Genomic DNA, 27,775 nt, shown 5'->3' with positions numbered 1-27,775 from the left:
CTTTGAGAACCTGGATGAGAGCACATGCCAAACAGCATCCCTGCATCCCCCCCCCCATCCTTCCTATAATCCCCCTTTCTGATCTACCGATGTTCGCGGCGGCCATTGGAGGCGGGCCCCGACCCGCGACCGCAGGGCCCTAATCTAGGCCCTCGGTCCGTCTTCGACAGCAGCGGCCGGCTGCCAGTTTAGGAGTGGCAGGCTTAGCCTTCTCTAGAGAGACAGCTAGAGGTTGTCTCTACATGGATGGGCACTTCGCAGCTCGGCGGGGGCGGGAGGAAGGGGCAACAGAGCAGCTGCTCAGGACATATGGGCAGAATTCATTAAGTCAAGCAAAATGAGCCAATTGTGGAGGTGGCAGGATTGAAGGTTTAAACTGTGTATCTAATAGGGAAATACTGCATTTTCACTTAAGTACAAATATTCAGCGAACTAATATCCTTTGTGATCGCTTCATCTCTAGAAGTTACACTTGAAGAACAAGATTTCAGGCATAACAAATTGAAGATTTGATGTGCAGGGATTTTATGTTGTATAAATAAATACCTCCAAATACTGTATATGCCATAGTAAATAAATGAATATAATGTTCTACAATAGGTGTACTGATTCACTTAAACCCATCATCAGTAGTGTTTCCTGGGTTCACGGGGTGTTTCAGGTCACACAACATTGTACACCAGGGGTCGGGAACCTTTTTGAACCAAAGAGCCTTAAGAGCAAAATGTTTTGATTTTTTTTTTTTGGAGAGCGAACCATACATATATTTAAGATAAATTTCAGCGAACCACCAAAATCGAGATTTTCATCCCATTTTATTTCACTGTGAGATGTTAGATGACCTGATAAAATGTATGAAATAAGTATAATGCCAGAGCCTGTGTCCCATATCAACAAATTCACCACTGTATACTTGTCTCACTCCCGCAAATACTTAAGATCGATGATGCTTATTTTGACCTTCAACGAGGATACAAACGTATTTACCTTTGTGCAGACAGTAAGGGCAGAGAGTAGTGTGCTGTGTGTATAGCTAAGCCCACCCCTAGTGCTCATCCAATAAAATCGCTGTGTGTGCTTGGCCTGCATTTCTGGCTGTTTCCAGTTTTTCTGAGGGTTTTTATCATAAAGTGTCTCAACAGTGAACATACATTGTTTAATGAGCTTCCATATAAAGGAGTCCTTGGTGACATACAGCCAAAACAGTCTGTTATTGGCAGAATGCACATTATATACTGGACCAGATAGTACCAATAGAGCTATGTCAGCTATCCTTGCACTAGACTTAACACCGTTCTTGACAAAATTGGAAAAATATAGATGAAATTTACATGAGTATAATTTTATTACCGAGCCATATGTACTCATGAAAAGAGGCATATATGGCTAGCGTGCTGTATGTACTCATGAAAAGAGCCATTTATGGCTCACGAGTCATATGTAATAATGAAAAGAGTCGTAAATGGCTCACGAGCCATTGGTACTCATGAAAAGAGCCGTATATGGCTCTCAAGGCATATATACTCATGCAATGAGCCAAATATGGCTCGCGAGCCATAGGTTCCAGACCCCTGTTATACACCCTTGCCCAGGTGGAGAATCACATGATACCTAAATATATTACATAAATACAATTTACCCCTATACCCAGTCTCCTCATTTTAATAACATTTTGTTATGACAAAAAACAACAAAATACTTGACAAAATACACAAAATACAGAAGACAAAGTAAATACTGAAACAAATGAAAACATGCAGACAAAAAATGCATTTTACGTCATATATTTAGGTATTAATTCATTTATTCATGTGTTTTTTATTTACATGGCAATTATCTGTAGGCATTTAATTATCTACGTATACATATGACAGAATCGGTCCTCCATATGGATTGACCGTCTGTCCTTGAGTTCTTTTACCGTCTATTGTCAAATGTCAGGAGAGCGCTTGGCGTCTCAGAAATAAACCTAATCACAATCTGTAAATGTTACAACTGTTTCCCTAATAGACGTGCACGCACGTTAGAGGCCTCTATTGGAATTCGCACACATGAACCCACTAAAGACTCACGCGAATGTTGATAGATCCACACGGCCCCGCTCACGTTCGACAAGCGGTACACAAAGCTAGTCATGAATTACACACAATTTAAGCGTGTCGTCCTTGAACCTGCGCTGTCCTCATTAAGTTGTCTTTTTTCCACTTTAAAGAGCAGTTTGAACTGGAGCCAACTTACATCTATTCTTGTATATCCAATATAAAGGTATAATGTATGCTAATCCACCTGGTGTCAATAGGAACTGTGTTCAATGCTTTTGAGATAATAGTGAAGAAAGGGTTGCTCCTATCGAAGAGCTGCAAGATAAAGTCAATGGCACAGTCAATAACAATAAGGTTGTGGGCCTTAATGAAGAATGTTAATTTGAACACAATCAAGTGGATTTCAGCTTAGCTGATTATCAACCTTGGACTTGTACAAAGGTGTTTGATAATGATGGCTGTGGAGAGGACGTATCCCCAAAAACTTACAACGGAACTTTATGTAGGAATGCAAAACTGTACAATATCCATAAACACAAGTTCAGAAAAATACAATATTAGATAGTACAACCGCTAACTTGTTTCTCAGGTCCCAGGAGCTTTGTGTTTAAGTTGCAGGTAATGAAGCCTGCTCTTCACCTTCTCCTTGATCCCATTCCGCAAGTAGCTCCGAGGAAACCTCTGTAAACAGATGATCCCAGTCCCAGAGCACATCTTCCTGCAGAGCGGCCAAAGAAGAATGGAGCGTGTGGAGAGGTGCACCGAGAAGAAGTAGAAGAGGATGTTAATGTACACACCATAAATCTTGATTACCTGGGAGGCAGGTGGACAACAGCTGGACAGTTTGTTGGTGCGAGCTCAGAGGAGGATATTTAATAGGAACTCACTCACCTCCTTCACCTCCTGCTTTGGTGCTAAAACCTTTGTGAGTAGCTTCAAGTCAATCTCTCCATCCTGAAGAAACCGTACAAGAAAAATGCATTTTGAAGAGGGTTGTTGATTTCAGATATTTGAATACAAATTAAATGATGATGAGTCCTTGCAGAAAGTGATTGATAAGGTTTTTACTGCTTGCATCTGTTTTAAATACTGGAAACCTGCAAAGGAGATTGCATCGAATACCAAGGTTGTTCATTATTTTGACTATTATTTTTACCTTTATGCACTGTTTATATTATAGTTACAATGGCCAGTAAGGTTGGTGTTCTATGATATCCCACACCCTGTAAGATGGATCTGCTTTTTGTAACCAAAGGGATTTAATAACAAAAGTCTCAGGGGAGGACTTTTACAACAGATTGGAATGTTGCATTGAGAATTTTTGTAGAATCCTCTCCTGTTCTCATTGCAAGTTCAAAATTCATTACTTTTAATGTTTATTAAACTTCTCAGTGATAATAGTAAATATGTATAGAAATATGTTGTTGACTTACGAGAGTTTGGAATGCAGAGTAATATTTCAGATCATTGTCCAGGTCTCTGTAGGTCATTACCTGGTTGACTTGAATGCTAATTACAAGACATAAAGAAAGAACATCATGCCAAATTACTTCAAAACAAGATATTTTACACCAGGACAAAAGTTTTTTAGTCTAAAGACCTCAACCTAAGAACAAAAATAATTAGGAGATGGTTGCCAAGTGCTAAATGCTTCAAACTGAAACCCAGCTGCTTATCTGCGGGTTGGAATTAAGTGAGGGGGCTCTGAAAGTAGCCGGGGCATAGCACCGCATGCCAGTCCTACTTATTGCACATTACACGCTACATTGCCCCTGCAATGAGTTCAATGTGGACATTATCTCGCATGGAGAGCGAACCTCGGCCTAATAACCACCACCGCTGTCATAGCCTCGCTACATATTCGACACATGTCTGCGTGCATCTCGCTGTCCTGTAAATCAAAGAATCCGTTCGGTAAGGACCCGGGTAACGCAGTTGCATGAATCACAGCCAACAGTTATTCCTCAATCTCAGACAGATCGGGTGACAGACGGTTAATGGTGATGGCAAGTGTGGAGGACATGTGATCATCTCATTGTTCAGAGTTCACTTTACTCGTGACCTGTGTGTGGACGGGGACAGAGCAGTTTCAGGGACCCACCTGGGTGGAGCCGCTAGCTGCATGTTGAGATCTTCTTCCTGCACTTCGTCCAAATGTGGAATGACTGGAATATCTAAAAACATAAAACAATGTATTAGGGGAGTGGTTCTCAAATAGAATAGAATAGAATACAATAGAATATATTGTCATTGTTAATGTGCAAAATGAACAACTAAATTAAAAACTTACAAGAAGATAAAAATTCACAGAGAAAAATAAGAAGTTAGGGGAATTGTATAAAAATAAATCATCAAAATTAAAAAAAATAACTGAATCAACCCATGTCATTATAAGGGGAAATAATACCTTAACTTAAAGGCACTTCAGGACAGGTACCTGAGATTTGAGTCCCATTGGTAGATCATTCTGTTATTTTAAGTCATGTATTTTTTATTTTGTTTCATATTTAGCATTTTTCCAATTAAAAAAGAGAATTGTTTTAAATAACCAAAGCATTTAATACAAAATAACTTCGGGATTATTGTACGATTCTTATTCCTTAATATGAAAACAATGATGATTTTTAGGTTCTGACAGATAATTCTGTCGTCGATTATGATCACCCGATTATAGCACTTTTTAAAAGAATGGACCTAATTCGTTATTCCTGGGATATGGATGATTTATTAACCCCAGATTATATTTGTCTGGTTAGAACAGTTTTCAAAATAATCAACAAAACCTTCAGAAAGTCAACTCTTGTTTTAAAATATTTTGTCAAACTTCTTTTATAGTTTGAAATAAACATAGCAAATGTAAAATAAGAAAAAAAGTTATTGTCCTAGTTATTTTAATTTGTTTTATTAATTCATAAACGTTGTTTGTTTCCTTTGACATCAGAATTGGCCTAAAAATAAATTCCATAAGGGTCAGGCTCAAATACCATATTTTCTTAACTATAATGTTCACCATTGAAATATTCCTTTATAAGATTTTTTTTTCATATACTGCATAAAGTGCACTGGACTCTAAGTCGTATGGCATTGCAACTACAGTTAGAGTGATTCTCACTCTTACATTAAAAAAACGTAAGAAAAAGAGAAAAAGGATTTGAAACAGGTATTTGGGGAAATCTGGTTTCACGACTAAAATGAATTATTCATCTGTAAATGGTTTCCAAATTTTATTGTCATCCTCATCAATTACTCATTTCCGATTTTATTTGACGGGTTTTTTAAGAATTTCTGGATATACTTTTTTCATGTGCGCTTTATAGTCCAGAAAACACGTTTTTTCCCCATAAATAATAAAAAGACATTCAAATTAATATAACTATAAATATTAAAATAAAATACTATTCACAAGTTTGCTCATTTTAAGAAAAAAAAATGCTGTCAAAAACATAACAAATAACATATAATAAAAATGCTTAAAATGAGAAAAATATCCGTCAATGTAACAATATTTATTTAAATATGTATTTATTAATTGCAGGATACAAAGTTAAATATTCTCAGTGAAGCATTGGTTAGGGTGGTACTAGACTTAAAACGGATTTATGAAAGCTACATCAAAGAAAACCAGTTAGAAAACATTCTATTTAGAGTTCCAGTAAGGCGGTGAGCCCACAATAATAAATGGGTGTTTGACGGTACCGCTTTATACTAAAACAAATTGGTCCCAACCATCCTCCCAAAATCATCCAAGTGTGCCCTGAATAGCTTTAAAACACATTGACCTGCTCACTGAAAACACAATCAAATAGTAATTACAGTAGGACCTCGCTACTTCGCGGTTCCACGTTCAGAGCTTCACGGGTCTAAAAAAATAATAATAATAAAATAAAATAATTTTTTAAAAAAGGGGCGTCGCTACTTCATGTTTCCACGTTCGCGGGTTCAGAGTTTCGCAAGTCCAAAAAATAATAATAATAAATTTTTAAAAAATTTGAAGGGGCGTCGCTACTTCATGTTTCCACACTCGTGGGTTCAGAGCTTCGCAGGTCCAAAAATAATAATAGTATTAAAATAATAATATAATAATAAAAAATAAAAATTTAAGCATTTTTGAAGAGGCGTCGCTATTTCGCGGATTTTCACCTTTCGCGGGTGGTTTTGGTCCCCATTAACCGCGATAACCGAGGGATTACTGTACACATAAGAAAATACAGTAATAAAATAAAGAATGACAGTTTGTAAGGAGTGCCGCAACGGTTGTGTGCACTGGTGCGGAGAACGGGGGGCAGTGGTTACAAGGAGGAGTCACAGAGATTGCATACCTGACAACTTATATGTTTCCCTTGTTTTTTAAACATTTTAAATTGTGTATAAGTTGTATAACAATTTTTGTATGTGATTTTTATTTCTAAAAGACAGATCCTGTCTAACTCTTTTGTGTTCTAATCTGGGTTGTCTCGGTCACTGGTAGTCGACGACAAGGCCATCGTAGACAATACTGTCGCTGTATTCTACAAAGTCTGTCTTGCTGTGGGTAAATAGATGCTGCGTTGTGTTTGTAAGGTTTAATAGCACTTAATAAGGAGAATTTGCAAACATTTATAAAGGCAGCAATTGGCAGAGGTTGACAAGTATGAGATCAAGATACTGATGAAGGTACGTAAGCACTTACTGTGCACTTATGATTAAAGTTTCTGTAACTCTAAATGAGCGTACACACAAAACATGTTTACAACACAATTTTCTATTTTTTGTGTAGTACTTTGCATGCACAAACTTAATGAGCTGATGCTGGCGGTATGCAGTCACAAGCGGTGAGCGGTCTCTAGTGGTAGCCTCTGGGACTGCTCGTGAATAGACTTTCCCTTCGTACAGCGGGCAAGATCTTTGTTAAAAAACAAATAAACTTGTATACCATATTTTTTGTTCAGAGGTGCTCATCTAAAGAAGTAGCACTGTAACAAATAATATTTGGCAGTTGAAAAAAACTGTTTATTCACATTTGGAGGTGTGTGTGTCAGCACGACACTTCCTGCTATTCAGGAGAAAAGTCCTGTTAAAACAGCCATGCGGCCATGAATATTCAGCAGTGGAGGCGCCAGCTCTTCCCGCTGTGCAAGGGGTTCAGGCCAGGGGCTCCCCAGAAAGCGCCCCCCCGCTACCTTAGCATTTGGGCCCTGTCATTGCCGCCCACCCCCAGGACCCGTGGTGGCCAGCGGGCCGACCTCGGCATCCACTCTGCCACTCCGACTGGAGCGGCTAGCAGCCACGTGGCAAAAGTGTTAGCTGGCGAGCCCATCTGCGTGGGGTCGGATGTCACTGCGAGGCCTGGCAGGGGCTGCGGCGCAGAGAGCCGCCAGCCCGCTACTCAAACAGTGGGAACTCGCTTTAATTGGCAAAACGCAACAGGAGTGAGGATAGCTCCACTCCCAAGAAAGACAAGGCAAACTTTTGCAACGTTCTGCTTGTACTGCATGTGTCGAAAGCATGGCCCACAGACCAAATGTGGCCTGCTCCATATTTTATTCCAATGCTGTGATGAAAAATCAGCTGAATCACAATGACTAGCAGTTTTAAACATGTCCGCTTGACGTCCCCACTCTCTGGCAAGCCACTTGCAAAGCACCCATTGTAACTATATTTGCTACTACCATTAATCAACTAGAGAACATAGAGGAAACCTATCCTGATGTTATTTCACTTAAACTAAAAGTCAAAAATGCCCTGTTAAAGACAATACATTTTTTTTTAGATTAGCACCTGGGTGTCTTTGTAGAGCTCTTTTCCATAATAGATATAAAATTTAACAGAAAAGTTCACATGTTCAGGTAAAAATTTCCATTGATTATGAATATACAAAGCTTTCAAATCAGTGAGTCAATCATTTAAATGAGTTTTTTGCTATTTTTTGTCACTTTCCAGTCTGCATGAGTTTAAACAAACTATATTGGAAATGAATCAAATTCTTGTTTGCTTCTCTTTCTCAATGCAAAGCTGACAAACACTTCAAGAGATTCAATCTTATTGAAAAAATAAATATTGCGGACAACCGAACACACCCCAATAACCCAACTCCCCTCCTAACCCCTCAAAAATAATTTTTGGAACCAGTTTTACTTACTCAAATTATAATTTATTTGTGAGCCTCCAAAAGATCCCCAACCCTACAGGTAAGGGACATTTTTTATGCCATTAATTTAACTAGTCCAGATCCCATGAGAATGTTTTTCTGCCATGTGGCCCCAGAGCTAAATGATTTTGACAACCCTGTCTTAGATATTTGCTGGAGTAGGAAGATATGAGAGGAGGTAAGACCTAAAGAAACACAAGATGGAAATGAGCACTTATAAAGTTGATGCCTGTATTATCATAAGGTGATTTCTTTGTGGTTGTCAGAATATACAAAAGAATGTCAATTTGATTTACTAATCGTGATAAGGGGCCATATGTTAGAGGTAATGGTCATGTCTTTTTTGCAGCCTACGAACACCTGATGCGGTTTAAAAAAGGTATTTGTGCATATTTCTTTTCTCAAGGAAAATTACACTTAAAAAAAAGCCTAATATAATGCCAATGTGTTCATATTTTTCTGTTTTTTTTTTGCAGTATAGCAAGTAAAAAAGATGGAAAGGGTTTAAACAACACCCATTCCTTGAATGCATGCAAATGACAATGCTAAGCTAATATCAACTTATATTTAGTCGACAACTAAGTACTCTACAGTACACGCATTAAAAGGTAATTGCCAATATGGCAACCGTTTTGACATATATTTCAGCGCATGCTAGTCCAGCCTTAATTTTTATTTTATACAGCAGAGAGACAGCAGAGGTTCCGTTCCATTGAGTAAAAGGATATTTAATTATATACCTTTAGGCCCATGACAAACATCAATAGGAGATGGTGCAGGTTGTAAATGACAATCAGTAAGTAATTTCTGTATTTTCTTATGTCGTTATTTTTCACACTGGCGACATCCCCGGAATGGAAAATGTTCCTTTTGTTGTTTTCTGGTTGAGCGATCAAACTAAAGATGCTTTTTAATTCTGTTGTTGTCAGGGACCGAGAGACAAACAAGAGAGTAACAGCCACATGGTGACAGAAATGTCGAGTTGGACTGAACGACAAGGGCCGTCACTAATCTCCAGCCACAGTCCTGCAGCCTGAGGGCAAAGTCAATAGAAGAGGTAAACAGCAGGAGATGGAAGTGTGCAGTATCTTGACGTCTTTGTCACAGCAGCCTTAAAACAAGTCCAGGAAAGAAACTGACAAAAGGCAGACCGTATTTCAAATTAGAAGAATTGTGACGACAACTTCACAAGTTTCCTTGTCAAATTCTTTGTAGTTAAGAGAATGCCTCCCACACCCTTGATTATTGCTGCTTCCCTTTTTTCTTTTTCATTAAACTAAATTAAAAATGCCAGCCTTGTTTATCCACTGACAAGATTCATCTGTGTTTCTGATATCCAAATAAATGCAGGCTGCAGGTATTTCATATTCATGAGGCCCCGGTGACACTTTGTCCTCTCATTTACAAAGCACAGCGTTCAGCAGAATCCGTCCCCTGTGGACCCCCAATCAAATTTAATGGTCTTAGTGCAATGACATCAAAAAGCCTCGCCACCCGGCTCCTTACGAACAGCATCCTGGCTTGTCTTTCTGTCCACACCCACTTCGGCACTTCATCCAGAAAAAGCATGGTGCTGTCTCAGCCAGTAGAATTGTCCCAATTTAATTCATTTTCCTGAATTTGAGAATAAAAAGTTTAAATAATGTTATAACAATAATAACTAATATAATTACACTATACTGATATTTTTCATCTCTGCTGGTTTCCTGACTACTCGGGTCAGCTAGCAGTGGAAAATACACAGAAATGGTCAAAGTTTTATGAAAATTTATACTGAAAAAAAACACACAAACATGCACACACCAACACACGCATAAAATAGGGAGCATTGAAGCCATGATAACTGGTCTTGGATCAGATGCACTAAGCTCCATAGGCGAAAAGAAAGTTTACATACTATTGTAAAACATGTGTTCCACTGGCACATCAAAAATACATGTTTCTATGAATAGTTAATGTAGTTTTGCTCATTATTCAAAGAAATATCGTTTTATAATTGAATGACGTTTTTCAACCACTAGGGGCGCTAAATAATGCACACTGCCCCTTTAAAAAAACTTTCAGGGAGGATTAAGATAATGGGTAAATGAAAACACATTTTAGAGATAGAGTTCTATCACATTACGGTGACATAATTCAAGTATGATTTTTCTTCTGTCACTTGAAAAAATCTAAATATAGTAAAACTAAAGAAAATACAGATGATACACAAAATGAAAAATAAAATTAATTTAAAAATCGCCAAAAGTGCCACAAAATTAGTTACTGTATTTTACCCGGACTACCGCCTGGCCACCACCAATAGTTTTGTATTTAAGTCACATTAATTTTAAAATGTTTTGATTTTCAACTTAGACTCAGTCATAACCTGTATGGACAAATCAAATAGTTACATTTTCTCCAAGCAGTGTACCATGTGTTTTTTGTCCCAATAAAAAAATATGCATTTAAAAAAAGGTTAAGAAACCGAAAACAATTGGTAACAATCATGGCGTTCCATTTAGAGTGCAGATCAAGCTCGACGAGATATTTTCCACCTTGACGCGTATCACATTAGGACAGGTAGCCAGAGGCTTGAGTAGCTCGTTTTTACATGGTCGCCTTCCTCCCTGAAGCATGTTAAAATCAGGAGATCATTTGCTGTGAAGGTAGACCACTTTGAACAGGGCGTCTCGCCACATCAGTCGGCCCTCTTATAACGGACGTAAGGGTCCAGTCAAACAATCAACTGAGCGTAAAATCCATTTTGAAAAGGGTTATGGGATGATATTCAACACTTGGGCGCTTCGGTGTAAGAGGGGTGAGATGTGAAACAGATGATTGTGTGTGCAGGAGCGATGCCATTTTAAGTGAGCGCCAGGGAGCTCTTTGGGGGCAACTGATGTGGCGATGGGAGCCGTGACCTGGGCTCCCCCTTTTCTCCAAGCTAGTAGCCAGTGGACACATGGGATAAGCGACGTTAACGTAATCTAGATGGTGGGGGCTATCTCGATAGCCTTCGGCACTGTAATTTCTAATGCCCCTGCCTCTGGCTATGTTCTCAGAGCTCTCTCTACATTGTGAAATAGTCTTTTTGCCGGCAATAGGTTTCTCAAATAGAAGCAAGACAGCCCCTATCCCCCCAAAAAATAAATAAATAAAACAAATAAAAAATATCAAAGCATATCTACATCCAGTCATCTATCTATACATCTGTCTTGGTAATCAGTATTCTGGGATCTAAAAATTACCACCACAGCGAATTAACACAGCCGTTCTAACCCACCTCCACTGCAAAAAGACTCGACAAGATTGCCAATTAGGATGCCGTTGAACAAAATAACTGAACTGGTTGCATTGTTACAGTACAGAGAGCCCTTGCTACTTCGCTCTTCAGTTAGCGCTGGTTAATTCCTTAGCGGAATTTTAATTAAATTGTCTTTAATCTCATTGATATCAACAAATCGCTTATTGTGGTAAGAGAGAGCACAGACTAAATGCTGCACAGGGCAGATGGTGTCTGCGTGTATTGGGTGGGCGGGACTGTTTGCATGCGCGACTGTTAGGCTCGTGTATGACGTCAGTCAAACAGCCAGAGTGGGCATGCGCAGTGTACATCTCCAATTTAAAAAAACATGGATAGGATAGTAGCTGCTAGCTTTTAGCAGCTCGTTACATTAAAAATAAATTCATTGATTAAATCGGAATCCAAGCAAAGTCAGAATAGCGCGAAGAAATGGCTCATCACCACCGGGTGCCTTATAGATTGTTATCGGATCCGGAAATAGGTGGCGTCGGGAGCAAAAGCAATAGCAAGCTTGCGGGTCCGGCCTACTGCCACGGCTAAGCTAACAACCCCTCACAAGCTACTTCTGCGTAGCCTGTATTTCAGCAAAGCCAGATCCATTTACCATGAAATAAATGACCTGGAGCTACAACTCGTGGGAAACCACTATATTTGGGACTCTTATTTTAATCAGCACTGAGGCTTGGCTCAAATATATGACACCCAATGCGAGCTACTTTGCAGATTTTCACTTTTCGCGGGGAGTTCTAGTTCCCAATAACCGCGAAATCGGAGGGATCATTATCACTCACTCCTTTTTCCTCTCTTCTTCCCTAATAAATTATGATGACCATCTGACATAATTGCACTTTAACATTTACTTATGCTGCTGTTAAGGGTTTATGATAATATATCTGCTCTTTTAATGTTTATATTGGGTCATTTATGGGTTTGGGTTATTTATGAACATTTATTCTGTGGATTCAGGATTTTCTTTTTATTGTTGGACAAATGGATGCTTCAAAAATGTGTTTGTCTTTTGATAACAACAATAAATATTTTGAATCAGAATTTAATTGTTTTAAATTGTGCTATTTATGTTTCATTATGCCAGATTATGATATTGTTGACAGAAATCATGAACTTGAGTGCATTACAATGATGATTAATAAATATATATTGCTAGAAAGCGGCATATTAAAACTATCACTAATTAAAGATTATTAAATTGGCGTAGTCATGTGAAAAAAAAAGAAAATGCATTTTTGGGGCGTTTTTCTGTTATGGTCCATTTATTTAAAGGGATACTGTGTAGTATTTGACCAATGTTTGTCGCTGTATTGTGGAGTGCAACCATAAATGAGTGCTATAAAGCACAAAGAAGAATACAAACTACAGATACTCCAAGAAACAGAAACAGCACAATTTTTCTTCTTGTAATATTTCCTAGCCTTATCAAGGTTTTTTTTTTACCCTTAGCAGGAAAGTAACAGATAATCATGTCAGCTCCCTCTTCGTGAGCCTTATGTTAAGTAAAATAAATACAAATTTCTTGACCTTTGAGTATTTTAAAATGTTTTTGTAAAAAGTGTGTAATTTTGCTTATTATTCAAATCAATATTGTTTTTTAATGAATGCAGTGTTTTTACGACTAGTAGGTGCTAAATAATATACAACTATGTCCTTTTAAAGCAATACATTGTTACAAATCACTGAATATATAAAAATATATAAAATATACTAATATACCCAATTACTAATTGATGATTATCAAATCTTAACTCTCATGTGGAAAAAAATCTGTATTTTTAAAACGTGTTTTGTTATTTTCCATTTTTGAGATGATTAAATAAAAATACATTTAAAATGACAAAACATTGAGATACGTTTTTTTGACAGCAACAAAATGCATGTACGCTATCTAAATACATAATTAGATTGATCACTGCCATCGTAATATGCATGCTTGCATGTGTATTATTTGACCACTAAAAGTAGCTGTATTGTGTAGTACAACTGAAAACAAGTGCTACAAAGAACACGGAAGAATGAAAACTATGAAGACTCAAAGTGACCAAACCGCACTATTATTCTTCTCATAATTTTGCCCAGCCATTCACAAGGTTTTTGTGTTTTTTGAGATACCCTTAGCAGCAAGATGGACAATCATGTCAGCTTCGTATATCTGAGCCTCACGTTATTTAAAATAAATACAAATTTCTTAACTGTGTTTATTTAAAAATGTATTATTGCCAATGAGTAAAGTGTTTTTTTAACCCTAGGAGGCACTAAATAATAAACAATGGCCCTTTAAGTAGACTCTCCATCAGTATTGTCAATTCCATTTTGTGCTGGTAATTTCATACTATTTTGCATGCTCCTTTTAGATCCCAATTACACGTCGCAGGGCTTTCAAGTCATTTCACAGTTCAGCCCAGACATTGTTTGTTGTGCACAAAATTGGACCTTCAGGTGAGTCTGTCAAAGCAGTTATGTTCCTATGAGATCCGTTCATGTGTGCTTGGGTGTGTGTGTAAGTGCAGTGATTAACTGTGTCACTCTTGGGATTGTGGGAGGAGGGGCACCCACTGAATTACCTCAACACGATTCTCTTCCAAATAGGGACCTAATTTCGCCTAATGAACACGTTCATGTTTATCAAAAGGTGAGTGGTTATTTCGAAGGCGTCATGTTTAGAGTCGGTTCTCAACATTCACATGGCATCGAAGGAGAAATGTCGCCGGCTACAATCTTGACGGCCTGCTTATCTGCACTATTGCACAGAATAAATGTGCTGGGGAGGCACCAGAGGGTTCCTATCTGCCCGTGAGGAGAGACACAAAGTGGGGTGGTTGGGGGGAATCTAAAGGGGCACTTACCTCCATCATCTGATCCTTCGGGAGTTTGCGGTCTCAGCCGGCGGCTGTAGAAACAGAGAGCGTGAGAGTATTCATTATTGAATACTTTTCTAATGTGTCCTAAATAGTGAGGTCATATTCTAAAGGCAGGGGCTGACTGTTACGAACCATTTATAGACAGTAGATTGACACTAACTTCGACATTTTGCAAAATTAGCTGCCATTGAAACAGTTATTTGCAGGGGGGGGGTTTACTAAAATGAACAAATAATTGGTACGCAACTATCAAGGAAAGTTTAACTGACAATGGTTACTTAACTTTATTCTTACTCGTCTTCATAATGTTTTGTTTTTCTCTTGATATGAGATGTGATTCATATTAGATACCTTGTTATAACATTTTGGTTACATGCTTTGATTAATTTAAACGGTGTCTGGAATGTCAAGGGGACGGGATAAACTCCAGCCTTTATACCTTTTTCCTGTAGTACCTTTTTATATGGTTTTGTCAATTGTTTATCATTGTTGAACTTGGTTTCATTGTAGCGGATAAGCAGTGGGAAAAATGATGAATTTCTATGAATCAATAAAAACAATAGTGCCCTATGAAGAGATTGGAAATAATTTATATGGAGGGTCTTATAAAGCCAGGGCTGGGTTTTGATACTAATTTTTGACATCATTTTAATTTTGAATAACACGTGTTCCATTTATTTTCCTTATTCGATTTGATACAATGAAAATAATCAAATGATTCAAATACAGTATATGTATTTATGGAAAATCCATTTTACTTCAATATCAAGAAAAAAACAGTACATAACAGACTAACTTATATGGGGGGAAAACTCGGTAATTGATTTACCAGTACTTACTCGGAAATTCCTTTAAAAAATAAATTTCAGTTATTGTTTGGAATATTAAATGGAGGAAATACATACTTTTAAATCCAGTAATCTATAAATGGTATTGATCAATAATGAATTGTGCAAAGGAAAAAAACTATTCAATAATGATTGTTTATTCCTATCCAGCCTTATTGTATTGATTCACTATTAACTGATCATCATCATGTCCTCATGGGCCCAACCATCTTGATTTTAAAAACTTTTTAAACTTCATAAACAATATTAACAATACAATTACGTAATCAAGATAAAGCTAGATGCAGAAGTAGTGGGATATTTTCATTGTTGAATTTTAAATATTGATTAGAAACAAATTTCAAGTAATTTCAGTGACCTTTTATGCAAAACGTGCAAAATGATTGCAGGCATCTCACTGGGACAAACGACCTGAATCCCCTTTTAATAGAAATGCCCTGGTCTCATGATGCTTCAAAAATAGATGCCTGCTTGCATCCTCTACCTGCTCTCGGCATGCCCGTGTCTATTCTTGTCACAGCTTCACTGTTATTCCAATAATAACCGCGCAGTTTGGCTCCTCGCAGCAATAAAAGTGATAACTCAGTCAGGGTTGTTTTTTCCAATCATGTTAAGTGATTGTTCTTTGAAGGTAAGGTTTAGGTGCAACCAAGGACAACCCCTATGAGCGCCAATTTCACTTTACTGCGGGAGAAATATTTACATTTAAAGAGCTGTGTTTATCCTGGATAAATGATCCGCACATGAAAATCTAACTGTCATTGAATTCAATCAGGCGCTACAAAAGTCTTTTGAGGTGTGGATGATAATGTGGCTGAGTCAGCTTACTCTTCCGGTTCGTCGGCGACCGCTCTCCTGGAAGATCTGTGTACATGCAGAAAGTACATCAAAATTGTAAGGCACTGGCCATTTAAGTAGTGTATTTTCCTTCTGCTAAATTACAGTCTTCAACTGTATTTTATGACAGTAATTTTACTCTCAGTGTGGTCAGCGACAGTTATCTAAATCTCCTGCTGTTGAGACTTTGCTTGTGCAGCACAGCATCCAAACTAAGACCCAATGCCATTTTCAACAACAACAAAAAATCCTTTCAACACATAATAATGAGTTATAAAATATTCAATGGATATCAACACATATAATAGTTGATAGGGTTTATGAGATCTTAATTAGGAAGGACGAGTCTCCTGAAATGATTGTTTCCTTGGTTACATAGTGCCCCCTATTGGTTGAAAACATTACAGCCTGTGCCGGAGGGGTCTTACTACTTTTGTCACCTAAAAGTAGGCTGTCAAATATTACAATCTACGTTAAATTTTGTGAACACACAGATTGGCCCTTATTGGTAAAGCATGTCTCAAAACTGTAATGATCTAAGAAAATATGATTAATGCCTGTTTAACACAGATATATAATTTGCGTGTCAACAGGAACAACCTTTAGTCTCGTTTTATTTTGTAGTCATTAGCTACATTAAACATTTTTATTCATTTCTTAATTGATGTAAGAAAAGCTCACTGCCACCAATAAAACCCTCACGGAGAACCTGATAGATGAGTGCACAAGTCATGTTACTGCAACATGGATAAAACTTACACTGACTAAAAAATCTCTATAGGCATCCAACAACATCATTTATTATTATCTACATAACTGTCTCCTTATATGTTTTTCCCATATTTTAAACGTTTTAGCATTTTAAATTGTGCATGCAGTATATTTATATGGGAAATTTAAAAAACAATTACTGATAGTTTTCTTGACCTACAAGTACTTAAAAATACATATTCATATGATTGATTATGTATTTTTGCTTATTATTCAAACAATATCTTTTTATAATGAAAAACCTTTTTGACCACTAGGAGACGCTAAGTAAAACTGAATTCGAATCAGGGATCTTCTCCAGTACCCAAAACCAGACTTTTAGCAGCTATATATGACAAGTATTGGTTTTACATTTACAACTGGGCTGGCCATGAATGAGTTTTGTAGTCACCATGGCGCAATACCATAGCTGTCAATTTATAGGTTTTCCCCGTACTTAAGAAAAACAAACAAACATTTTTTTGGTCAGACCGATCTCGTCTTGTCCATTTCGGCTATAATGCGGATCGTCTTGGTCACTGGTGGCATACAAAAACGTTATTGTAGATTGCTAATGTCGCAGTACCTGAGCAAATGTTATCCTCGATCAAGCACTTATTAGGTAATTAAATAAACTTAGTACAAAAATTATCTTTGCTTTTACTCTACATAGTCTATTTTACTGTGGTTTAATATGCGCTGTGCTGTGTTTGTAAAGTGTATTATTATTAATGCTTAATAAGCGGAATTGCAATTATTCATAAGGGGATCAAATGTTGGACTTTGCAAAACCTACAATGGGGAATCAAATGTCCAACCAAGCAAAACAGAGAGCAGGAAGCCCAATGTACCTGCCTGCCCTTGGACTGTGTCCTGTCTGGGCAGGGGCGGGCAGCTTCCACACTTAAAGACACATTACTGGCTTCTTGATTAAGACTCATGTAAGCCAAAGCAATAGACATGGTAAAACTGTCTCGAAAAAAAGTTGTTAGGGATAAAATATATTGTGACAACCCGGTTTTAAAGGTTCATCAATAAACTGACAGATCATTTAGTGTCAATTAGAAGTGATAGATCGACAAATCCTGGGATTTCTGCGCTGGGATTAGTGGGAGGAGGCCGGCGGTGATTGAGCATGAGGGGTGACATTGAAGGGAAAAGTCCTTGCCGGCTCCAGGGGGGGCCATTACTTACTTTGTTTCACAGAGGATCAATGCATGTGCAAAACGCCTTTTACACCTCCTGTATTTCAATGGCTTTGAGGTTGAGAATCAAGTTGGGTTACAAAAAAAAGGAAGAGAAGTGACACACTGACCTTCTGGCAAGGGAAGGGCTGTGGAGTTTTCTGGTTGGTGCCAGTGTTGGGAGGAAAGCGTTCCTACAACGCAATTCCTTTTTTGGGAAACTAAAACTGCAATGAGTTATTGATAACATTTTGTAACTCGACTGCTATTACAACAAGGTGTGTTGCTCTTCTACTTTTAAAAAGAAGGCCATGGATAATAAGGTTTTCTGTAGTGTACGAGAACGAGGGGGCTAAATTACTGATATTTTAATATTCTTCCTACCATATATACTCACATTTAAGCCGTATTTGTTTATATGTGTATATGTCAACTTCAACTCTATAGTCAAATATGCTATATGCACAACATACAGATCTCTTCCGGCATGCAAATGTGAAATAAATAAGGCACATTATAAATAACAAACAACAGGAAGGTAAAAAATATAGCTCGATTCTAAATTTTGCATTGATTTGGCAGAAGGCAGAGGGATGGGAGGGGTAGGGCAGGGAGAGAGCGTAGAGTCCTGACAGCCTGATGGAAGAAACCGTATTTGAGACTGCAGCTTCTGGCTCTGAAACTCAGTTGCAACATCAACTGCAGTTTCTCCCCTGGCGGCAGCAGGTTGAAGAGGGTATGAGATGGGTGGGTTGCATGTCACTAGTATCAAGTAGTGGACAACAAGTCGGGAGGGGTGTGTCTTACACAGGAACAACGAAACCAATGGGGAGACGTGAGCACAGAATTTACGGTAAATGTGTGCTGTTTTTTTCTTTTTATTCGTAAAACTATTTTGCAAAAACACCATTGCTGGGGTAAAAAAAAAGGAAACATCCTGGATGTTACCCATAAATGGAGAACGAAATGTGTTGTTTGAAGATGAAAAACAAAATGCGTATGGAGTGTCTCAGCTGTTGGTTCGCAAAATTGCAAGAATGCAAAAGCCAAGAAATATAAGGGTTCAACTATTCCACAAGTTGGTGTGCAAGTTTTCTCCCATTCAGTTTATTTTGGGGCTATTTTTAAGCAGATTGAGGGGCTCGGCTTTAATTCAAGTATATACTGTAAGTCGGGCTGCAAGAATTAATCGATAAAATAATTTGAAATCGATTATTAAAAGCGTTGGCAACTAATTACCTCATCGATTTGTCATGTTGCGCAATTTATGAGCCACAAAGCCAGTGAATCAATGCAAATAAGTGCATTTGATCATGTGTGAAGTTGTAAAGTTCTAGTACCCCTTTGGTCCGGCAGCGGGCACCTTGAGACTGTTTTTATAAAAGTATCTTACTTTTTTGTAATCATTTTTTTTTTAACATTGCATCATTCCAAATAAAATTGGCGCTAAACAGTCAAACACTACAAAGTTAAAAGGGGAGCAGAAAGTGCAGCAAAAATTCAAGGAACAAAATGAATTCATAAAATATGTAAGGCAAAAAGAAAAATGATAATGATGACATGTTTATCTCAACACAACGGGCAACCTTTTAAGCATAGTGTTTATAATGCGCAGATTGGGAATGTTGATCACATTCAAAGATTTAATTAAAAAAAAAAAAATGACAACAGTTTTAATAGGGGGTTTACATCTTTCCAAATTTTTTAAACATAAAATATGAATTTATTGCAACGTTCTTCATTTTTGTGTGTTTTAAATGTATTATGATCTTTGGATGAGGTGGTGGGAGAAAAGTATCTCACACATTTGCAGGTGTACAGCAGATTTGTATGTATTTTTGTTTATTGTTAAGTCATTTGGTTTTATATTATACAATGTTCTGTTGTGGGCTATTTTTTCTGTCCGTCCAAAACATTAATATTTAAGTATGGGATGAAATGAAAAATGTGTTTTTCAAAAATTTGATTCATCGATTAATCGTAAGAATTATCAATAAATTCATGTATTATTAAAATAATCGTTAGTTGCATCCCTAAATTGCAACTAGATACTAGTTACTTTGAGAGTAATGTGCTACATTTGAGTGTCAGTAATCTGGGGCTTAATGCAATTACTTTTTAAATGAATTATCTAACATCTGTAGCTCGATAATTTTTTGAGTAACGCGCCCAGCAAACTGCAAAACTGATGGCAAGTCTCAAAGTTCCTTTGCTTTTGCTCTGAAAGAAAACTGCAGGACATACACTGCAGGTGCATACATACATGGACATTTTATCTGAAATATTTATTTACTGTCTCCCTTTTGTGCTGAACTGCAGCTCATACGGGCTGATAGAGTATTTGGAACCTCAACTAATGCAGGGACTGGCTGGCAAACAGTGCCCCCCTGTGGCTGACGTATTAAGCATGTCAATTACCACCTTGCTTGCAGATGAAGATGAATGGAGGACGGCAGTCAGGCAGCCTCGCTCAAACCTCGTTGACTCACAGCCCAAATTCGAACTGATCAATAAACTCGTTCCACTGAATCAAAGTCTATTAATATCATCAACATGCAAGCGTGTTGTGGGCAATGGTGAAGATGAAGAGACATACTTGCCAGAAATGGGTCCGGAGCTTTCTTCTGCCCAGCCGCCTTGCCTCCTTGGTGGTTTAGGAGGGGGGCCCTGGAAAGAAAAACATATTTTAAATATGATAAGATTCAGGTAATTTGGCATTGGTGTCATAAAGAAATATTATTATTGCACTAAATGTTCAGAGGTGTGCTTTTGGAGATTGATAGTTGATAGATTAAAAGAAAAACAAATTCTACACATCCTAGATTACTCAGCGGTCATTCCTAGACTTTTTCCAACATGAATGCAAAGTATAACCCCTAAAACCAATGTAAAAAATATACATCGTCAAGCAAGAAAAGAAAGGAGTATTTGTTCTACCAGATATTTTGCAATAAAGCAGCACAGCACCCCCATTACCACAAAAAAGGGAAGGAAAATCCAAGTTGAACATCTGAAATCAATTTGAGTCACTGGCAGATTTAGGATGACTCTGTTTGATAAACGATTGGTTAATTGAGAACATTCTAGGAGGGTTTTGACACTTGTGCAACCAATTAATTCAGCGGTTTATTTTCATGTATACTCTTCAAAACAGGGGCCACCCAACATTTTAGAGCTCAGAGCTACTTTTTGTTACTGATTGGTATGAAGGGCTATCAGTTTCATATGCATTTCTTAAATGACAACTTATGTTGTTACTAAATGTTAATATGGGGTTGTAATTATTAGAAGATAAGTTCAAATGTAACCGGTTCAGGGTGTCCCCTTCCCACTGCCCGAAGATAGCTGGGATTGGCTCCAGCAACCCCGCGACCCTACTGAGGATAAGCGGTGCAAATAATGGATGGATGGATGGATGGAAGTTAAAATGTGCTCAGTCAACCACTAAAATATCGTGCCAGTTAGAAATCAATTTCGAAAAACACGAAGACTCTTCTCTGGTGAGATGTTTTCAGAACCTGTCCGTGGGCTACTCAGGAGTTCTTAAGAGGCTACCTGATAACCGCAGGCATCACTTTGGAGACCCCTGCTTCAAAACAAAAGTTGTACAGGGTTTGAGTCGAAAAGTTATGAAATGTCTTCGGTCTTAGTAATAAATGATATATTACATTTTGAGTGGCGCCATTATTATTATGAGTAGTAGTAGTAGTAGTAGTTATAATTTGTTTCAGAAGGATAAAAATGTTCTTATTTAATGTTTTTAATAAACATTATCATCATCATTAAAAAATATAACTTCATCTAAATAGGATGTGCATACGATTTATGTTTTATATTAAATCAACTATAGTATGATTTTCTTAAAACTAGAAACTAGTGACTACGGGCGTTTTATTTCCCAGTAATACCAGTAGGAGGAGCGCTTGTCTGCAATAGAGGAACCAGACGCCCATGAGTGAAACAGAGCAGACCTAGAAACCTAATTGAAATTTTCTGAGGATGTGATAAGCACGGGTGCACTTGAATAGTTAAGCCCCGTTCATTGAGTTCTGAATAGTCTCATATCTGAGACCGCAACATATGGAGCGCAGAGTGTGAGAACGGACATGCAGCCTATGCAAGCCTGACCTTAAAATAGATTAACAGAGGAAAAAAATGACCTTCTCAGTATCGTTCTTTGATTCTGAAAATAGTAAAGAGAGTATGCATCTTGATCCTGAGATTGGGACCCTGAGAACTGCCCTTGAATGAACGCATTCCTTTCTGCTCACGAGCGGGGGCACGAGACAAATGAATGTGGCAAGGGGGGAGAAAAAAAGACCCTACAATATTTCTTATTACCAAATTGAGTCTGCAGAGGACAAGGTGCTCGTGAAGAATTTTTTTCATTTATGATAAAATAGGAAATATTCTTTCATGGCTGGCCCCTTTTACCCGAGCTATATATAACTCTGGACGCCGCTGCTGGGCACAGGATGGGTTGGGGAGCACATGCGACATATATACCAATAGATATGACCGCCTCTTGCTAAACTATGGCTTATGGGCCATTTGCAGCCCACTGAAGATATTTAATAGGCCATCAGCATATCATCGCTGCCATGTGTAAAAACCTTATTCCTATTTTTTTTCTTATTTTTCTTTTTGGCGCTGAATAAATGCAAATAAGTAAAAAATTAATTGGGATACTTTCTTAACATGATTTTTTTTGCACTGAGGGATGTTTACCAATTTAAACATGTATAATGCAAACATTCCATAAATGAAAATAGGTAATAAAAAAAATGACCTAAAAAAATAGATACATTATTTTATAACATGACAGCAATGATTAACTAAAAATTTACAGGCGTCGTTTGCACATTAGGTGAAAATAATAGTTAAATTAAGAAAATAATTATAATCTTATTAAGTAAAAGTATTCCATGAAAATATATATTTGTATTAAAAAAAACTTTTCTGTTTATAAGTTTTTAGGAGTTATTTTAATAGAATGAAAAAATGTATACATAAATTAAGTAAAGGATTATGCTATCCACGACCTTTTGCTCGTTTTAATTGTTCTTATTAAACAAAACTGTAAACATTAAATTGTTTTAAGTATTATTTTATATTTATACATATAATGGAATAAGAACATTATTACTGGAAAAACTAGTTAAAACACAGTAAAATTTAAAAGGAAAAATTAGATATATGTTTAAAAAAATAATTACAGTTTTGTTCAATGGAAATATATTTTGTCGTTTTTAAATCTGTTCATGTATATACTTACATAAATTAAGCAAATGTTTTTGCCATGTGCCAAATTATGCTAATTTTAATTATTCTTATTAGGAAAGAGCTGTAAAAATCAAATTGTTTTAAATATTATGTTTCTAAACTCAATTAAAAAACGAAAAAAATAATACTAGAATTAGGAAATGAATACTAAAAAAATAGCTAAAAACATGGTAACATTTTAAAAAAATATATATATATATACACACACACACGCACACACACATATATTATATATTTATAAAATGTACAAAAACTTTGCATTGTGTCAACTGTAAAAATAAAATTGTTTTAAGTATTATTTTTCTATTTATCATTGCAATAGAAAAAAATGAATTATGAGTACCAAAAATAATAAAATTTACACATAGAAAAACTAGTCACAAACTGTCACATTTGAAAAACAAAAAACAAAATAAGCCAAAATATTAAGATCTTTTTCGCAGTGTAAAACTTGTTCCTAAAATGTTTATAAGCTGTAAAAAAAGTGCATCCAGGTCTAAAAATGTACTTTTTACATTTGTTAAACAAGAGGGTTTTTTTAAAAATGGATTGTGAACTAACACAAAAACAATATTACTTTTTCTGTCTAGAACAAAATTAAAAAGTAAACAAATAAAGAAATAAAAAACAAAATTTAATGTGCTATGTCAATTGAGTATCGTTTTTTTCTTTGTTGCCCTTATAGGAAAATGTTTAGATAACTCTTGCTTATAAGGAGAATTAAAGTCTTAACATCTTGTTTAATTTGCATATTCTTAAGTAACTACATTCCTTTATGATTCAGTTCATTAAATTGCATTACCATTATCTCTCCTATTCCTGAGGTCTCACTCCATCACTATCAGTACCTTGAATTGCAGATATCACATTGCTAAAAAAAATCTACATGAATACCCTCAGCCTCACGTCACTGAGCCTGCAATTGCTCATGACCAAATATGTTATGGCTGTTTTAGCAATTAGCTATTCCCTGATGGTTTCTAAATTAAGGTTCCTTGATGTTCTCCAGGGTGAGGAATTTGTGGCGTCCTAACCGTATGAGCCCGAAAGGAAGTGGCGTCTTTGTTTAAAAGGATGCCAGGAATGTGACCAATCAGACGTTTGATTCAGGCACAAGAAGCAGAGGACTTGATAAACGACAACTGTAAATAAACGGCATACTGGAAAAATGTATTGCGTTTACAGAGTGGGTCAGAGGGGGCGCGAGAATATTGGTCCCTGCGTAGAGGAAGTTGGCCTAATTTGGCAAGATTAGCCTAAAGCCACAGCATTGCTGAGATGTTTCCGCTCGGGGTGGGCCGGCTTGCATGACAATTTACCGATGCAGGCGACGTGACCGATTCCAAAAATGCCAGCGATCAAGTGATATGAATTGCTCTCTTTTAAATGTCGACGCTGCTGGGACTTGTCTGGCATATTTCTGTTCTATATTTAGACACCAATATTAAATTGTTATGTTCTAAGATAACCCTCTCTGGTAAAATGATTAGATTCACTAAATATTCACATGCATAGCAGTATCTTTTATGACATATATTAAAAATGTGACAAAACAGCCTAGTGGTTGACCACAAATATCTTGATTTTGCTATTAATAGCTTTATATTAATGTTACAAGCAACGTTAAGGTCAGAATGTTTTAAACAAAGTATCTGGTAATACTAGTGTGCCGTGAGACTGTGCTGCAGGAAAAGGCCTACTTTCATCTCTGCAAAAAAAGAATGCCATTGTTCAGTATCTCTGCTTTTTTCAAGTGATCAACTGAGTAGCTGTCACATTTATTCATATCAGTAGGTGGCAGCACATTACATTTTTTTCTCTTTTTGTGTACTGAGTATACTCATGGGGTAGTACAAAGAAAAATATTAAATAACATATTTTGTTTGATGAAACTGTTTAAGATAGCTCTGCACAACATCTAATTCATGAAATAAAGAAAAAAATGTAGCACATGACTTTGCCAAAATCATTTAGTATTTTCTTCTTTTACACAAAAAAACAACAACCGAAAAAGTTAGAACATAATAAAGCATTGTTTTGTTCTACTGGCAGATACTTTTTGAGCATTTAAGAAAATAGTGAAACCTGGAAAAACAGGTTAAAATGTCGTAACGTCCAAAATTACTGCACATATATCAACCAAAATGAATAACTTGAATTATCTTCTTGGCAACAGTTACCACAAATGATAAGAAAAACTTCACCTGTCACTTAGACAACATGATAATTTGATCTTTAAAAAAATAGAATTAAGCTGGTGCCGGGAATTTATTTGTAAAATATTTTGACCCAGGGTGCCTCAAGATTTTTTCATGAAAAAAAGTGTGCCTTGGCTGAAAAAGGGATGATAAACACTGGTTTAGGTAACTTCACTTTTATTAATATGGTAAAAGTATTTTAAGTGCCGTTTTAAAAACAATAATATATTGATGAAATTATTAAGTGGGCTTAGTTTAGAACGCTCACCTGTGATATCAATGCACGTCAATATTAATGATTACATTTAGTTGCACTACAAAAAAATATGCTTGAACAAAGGCTATAACGACAACTACAAGTTTTAAAATATGTAAGACATGGTCAACAAACAATATGCATCCGAGTTAAATAACAAAAACAAACAAATGATTCCAATCAAACTTTATACCATTTATGTCAATCTGGCATTCAACTTTTGTCACAGAATGTTATAAATACAAACAGAGTTAAAAATTGAAAACATTATCAAACCAAGAAGTTGAAGAGGGCTTTAAGGATTACCCTTCAATGACTTATATGGTATAAAGGTTTTTGTGGAGCAGTACAAAAACATAACATTCATGCAACTTACCTCACTGTCATCCTGGATCAATGCATTAATTCGAAAGATATCAAGATTTGTGGTTAATGCAAGCAGTACTTAGGGTAGACCGTGCAAAAATATTTAAAAAATAAATATTTCACTCATTGAGACCACTTACCTCTCCGGCAGAAGCAGACGTAGAGGACCTCCGGGAGCTGCGGGCATCGCCATAGGACTGGTCTGCTGCAAGGCGGGATCTTCGGCCAGATTTTGACACCTGAAAACAGCAGGGTAATTCAAATAGTTCTTGACTAAAGTTGTGGTAAAAAATATAGTACTGATCATAAAATCAATTGGTTTATGATGATATAAGGTGATTAAAAATTAGAATTGTCTTTATTGTCATTGATGACAACAGAGTTAACATCGTTTACGAGATTGGACATCGCAATCCAGAATAAGCATGTGACAAAGACTTAAAAGTGAGAAGATAAGATACAATAAATGTCTGGAAAAATGAGAAAAAATATTTACACTGAAGTGCTTGGAGACTGTCATAAGTTGTTTGTGTATTAGAGCAATAGTACAATAACACTGAGCAGCATAATCCCTAAATAGGTCAATACAAAGATATGAGTACCTATTTTTCTAAACAAGCAAGTTAAGTATTTTTTTTCCCAGGAGGTAGAGTGCTCGTCTTGGGATCAAGAGATCGCAGGTTCGATTCCCGGCTTATATGTCGAAGTGTCCTTGGGTAAGACACTGACACCCAATAAGCAGGTTGGCGCCTTGGGAAGTCTTCATTGACTTGAAAAGCGCTATATAAATGCAATCATTTACCATTTGTGCTCTTGTTTAGGGTGGTGATGGCCCTGAGCAAAAAATGTCTCTGAGCCTGTTGTTCTTTATCTATAGCGCCTATCAGAAGTCAGCAAGTCAAAGTGGTGGTGGCCGGTGTGAGAGTCTGTTCTCCAGACTGGGCACAGAGCAGCCAATGATTTTCTGGTCTGTGTTGAAGACTCTGGTTTTTCTGTCTGCTGCTGCGCTCGCAGCATACCACACCGTCACACCGTATTCCAGAAACGCTATCTACTTCATTGTTATCTATTTTGAGTTTTTCTTAAACAGTATATCCTTTTTAGGGTTGTAAGGTGTTCTGAATATATCCTGGCTGACGTTGAGGCAAGTAGATCATGGTACCAGTGAATCACTTACCAAGCAAACAATTGAGTAATACGTGCATCGTGAAATTAAAATACTTTCTAGCGAGTTTCTATACTCACAATACTGTATGCTAGGTAAAAAGTTAGTAAGTTTAGTTCGCTAGGAGAGCAGCTTTGGACCATTTTTATAGCAGTCGTGGGTCGCGGAAGGCAAAAGTAAAGCTAGCTTAGCTTGAAAGTCTCTACCAAACGGTTCCATTTGTCGTTTATCATACTACACAAACGATTTTGGTCATTGAAGTTTACACTAAATGAACAATAATGTTACTATCACGCAAATTATTCTTACTATGGTGTACTTTACCACAAGTTGACTTAGGTCGTTAGCCATAGCATTAGCTAAGTCTTAAACAGGGGAAATTTATATCGAAGACGAAAGAACCTTGCTCAGTTATTTTTTACGCTACCTTATCACTCACATTTTTAGAAGGTCCAAAGTCCCCCAAGAACCGACCTTCGTCCATGTCGAACTCGGTTTAATTCACTTTAAACCACCCACCATCGAAGCTCACCACAGGGCACCAGTTTCCATGGTAACGC

The 27,775-nt window shown here is 36.9% G+C and overlaps 1 protein-coding gene across 3 annotated transcripts; it reads right to left on the bottom strand.

Annotated features, from left to right (window-relative positions):
- Window positions 1-501: 501 nt before the first annotated feature.
- On the bottom strand, window positions 502-27,775 carry ift43 (intraflagellar transport 43 homolog (Chlamydomonas)). Of its 3 annotated transcripts, none has more exons than XM_088355218.1 (9): window positions 27,643-27,775; window positions 26,191-26,289; window positions 20,544-20,614; window positions 16,005-16,040; window positions 14,314-14,357; window positions 4,144-4,216; window positions 3,476-3,551; window positions 2,934-2,996; window positions 502-2,760 (listed from the first exon to the last, which is right to left on the bottom strand). In XM_088355218.1, the coding sequence occupies exons 1-9, from the start codon at window positions 27,697-27,699 to the stop codon at window positions 2,650-2,652; spliced, it is 630 nt and encodes a 209-aa protein (XP_088211344.1). In that variant the 5' UTR covers window positions 27,700-27,775; the 3' UTR covers window positions 502-2,649. The 3 variants fall into 3 exon arrangements, with proteins under 3 accessions (XP_088211344.1, XP_088211345.1, XP_088211346.1); XM_088355219.1 differs by having other exon boundaries at window positions 27,655-27,775; XM_088355220.1 differs by lacking the exon at window positions 16,005-16,040.

The sequence above is a fragment of the Urocampus carinirostris genome, chromosome 15 (genome assembly GCF_059441175.1).
Source record: "Urocampus carinirostris isolate Australia breed hairy pipefish chromosome 15, RoL_Ucar_1.0, whole genome shotgun sequence".
Classification (NCBI taxonomy): Eukaryota; Metazoa; Chordata; class Actinopteri; order Syngnathiformes; family Syngnathidae; genus Urocampus; species Urocampus carinirostris.
Note: the sequence above shows the minus strand (reverse complement) of the source record. Positions and strands in the feature narration are given on the sequence as shown.

Coding starts and splice junctions, on each gene's coding strand:
- ift43 (XM_088355218.1), bottom strand. CDS start 27,699: ATGGACGAAGGTCGGTTCTTGGGGGACTTTGGACCTTCTAAAAATGTG. Junction 3,552..4,143: donor CAGCTAGCGGCTCCACCCAG/GTGGGTCCCTGA, acceptor TCTTGTAATTAG/CATTCAAGTCAACCAGGTAA. Junction 2,997..3,475: donor ACTCTGCATTCCAAACTCTC/GTAAGTCAACAA, acceptor CGGTTTCTTCAG/GATGGAGAGATTGACTTGAA.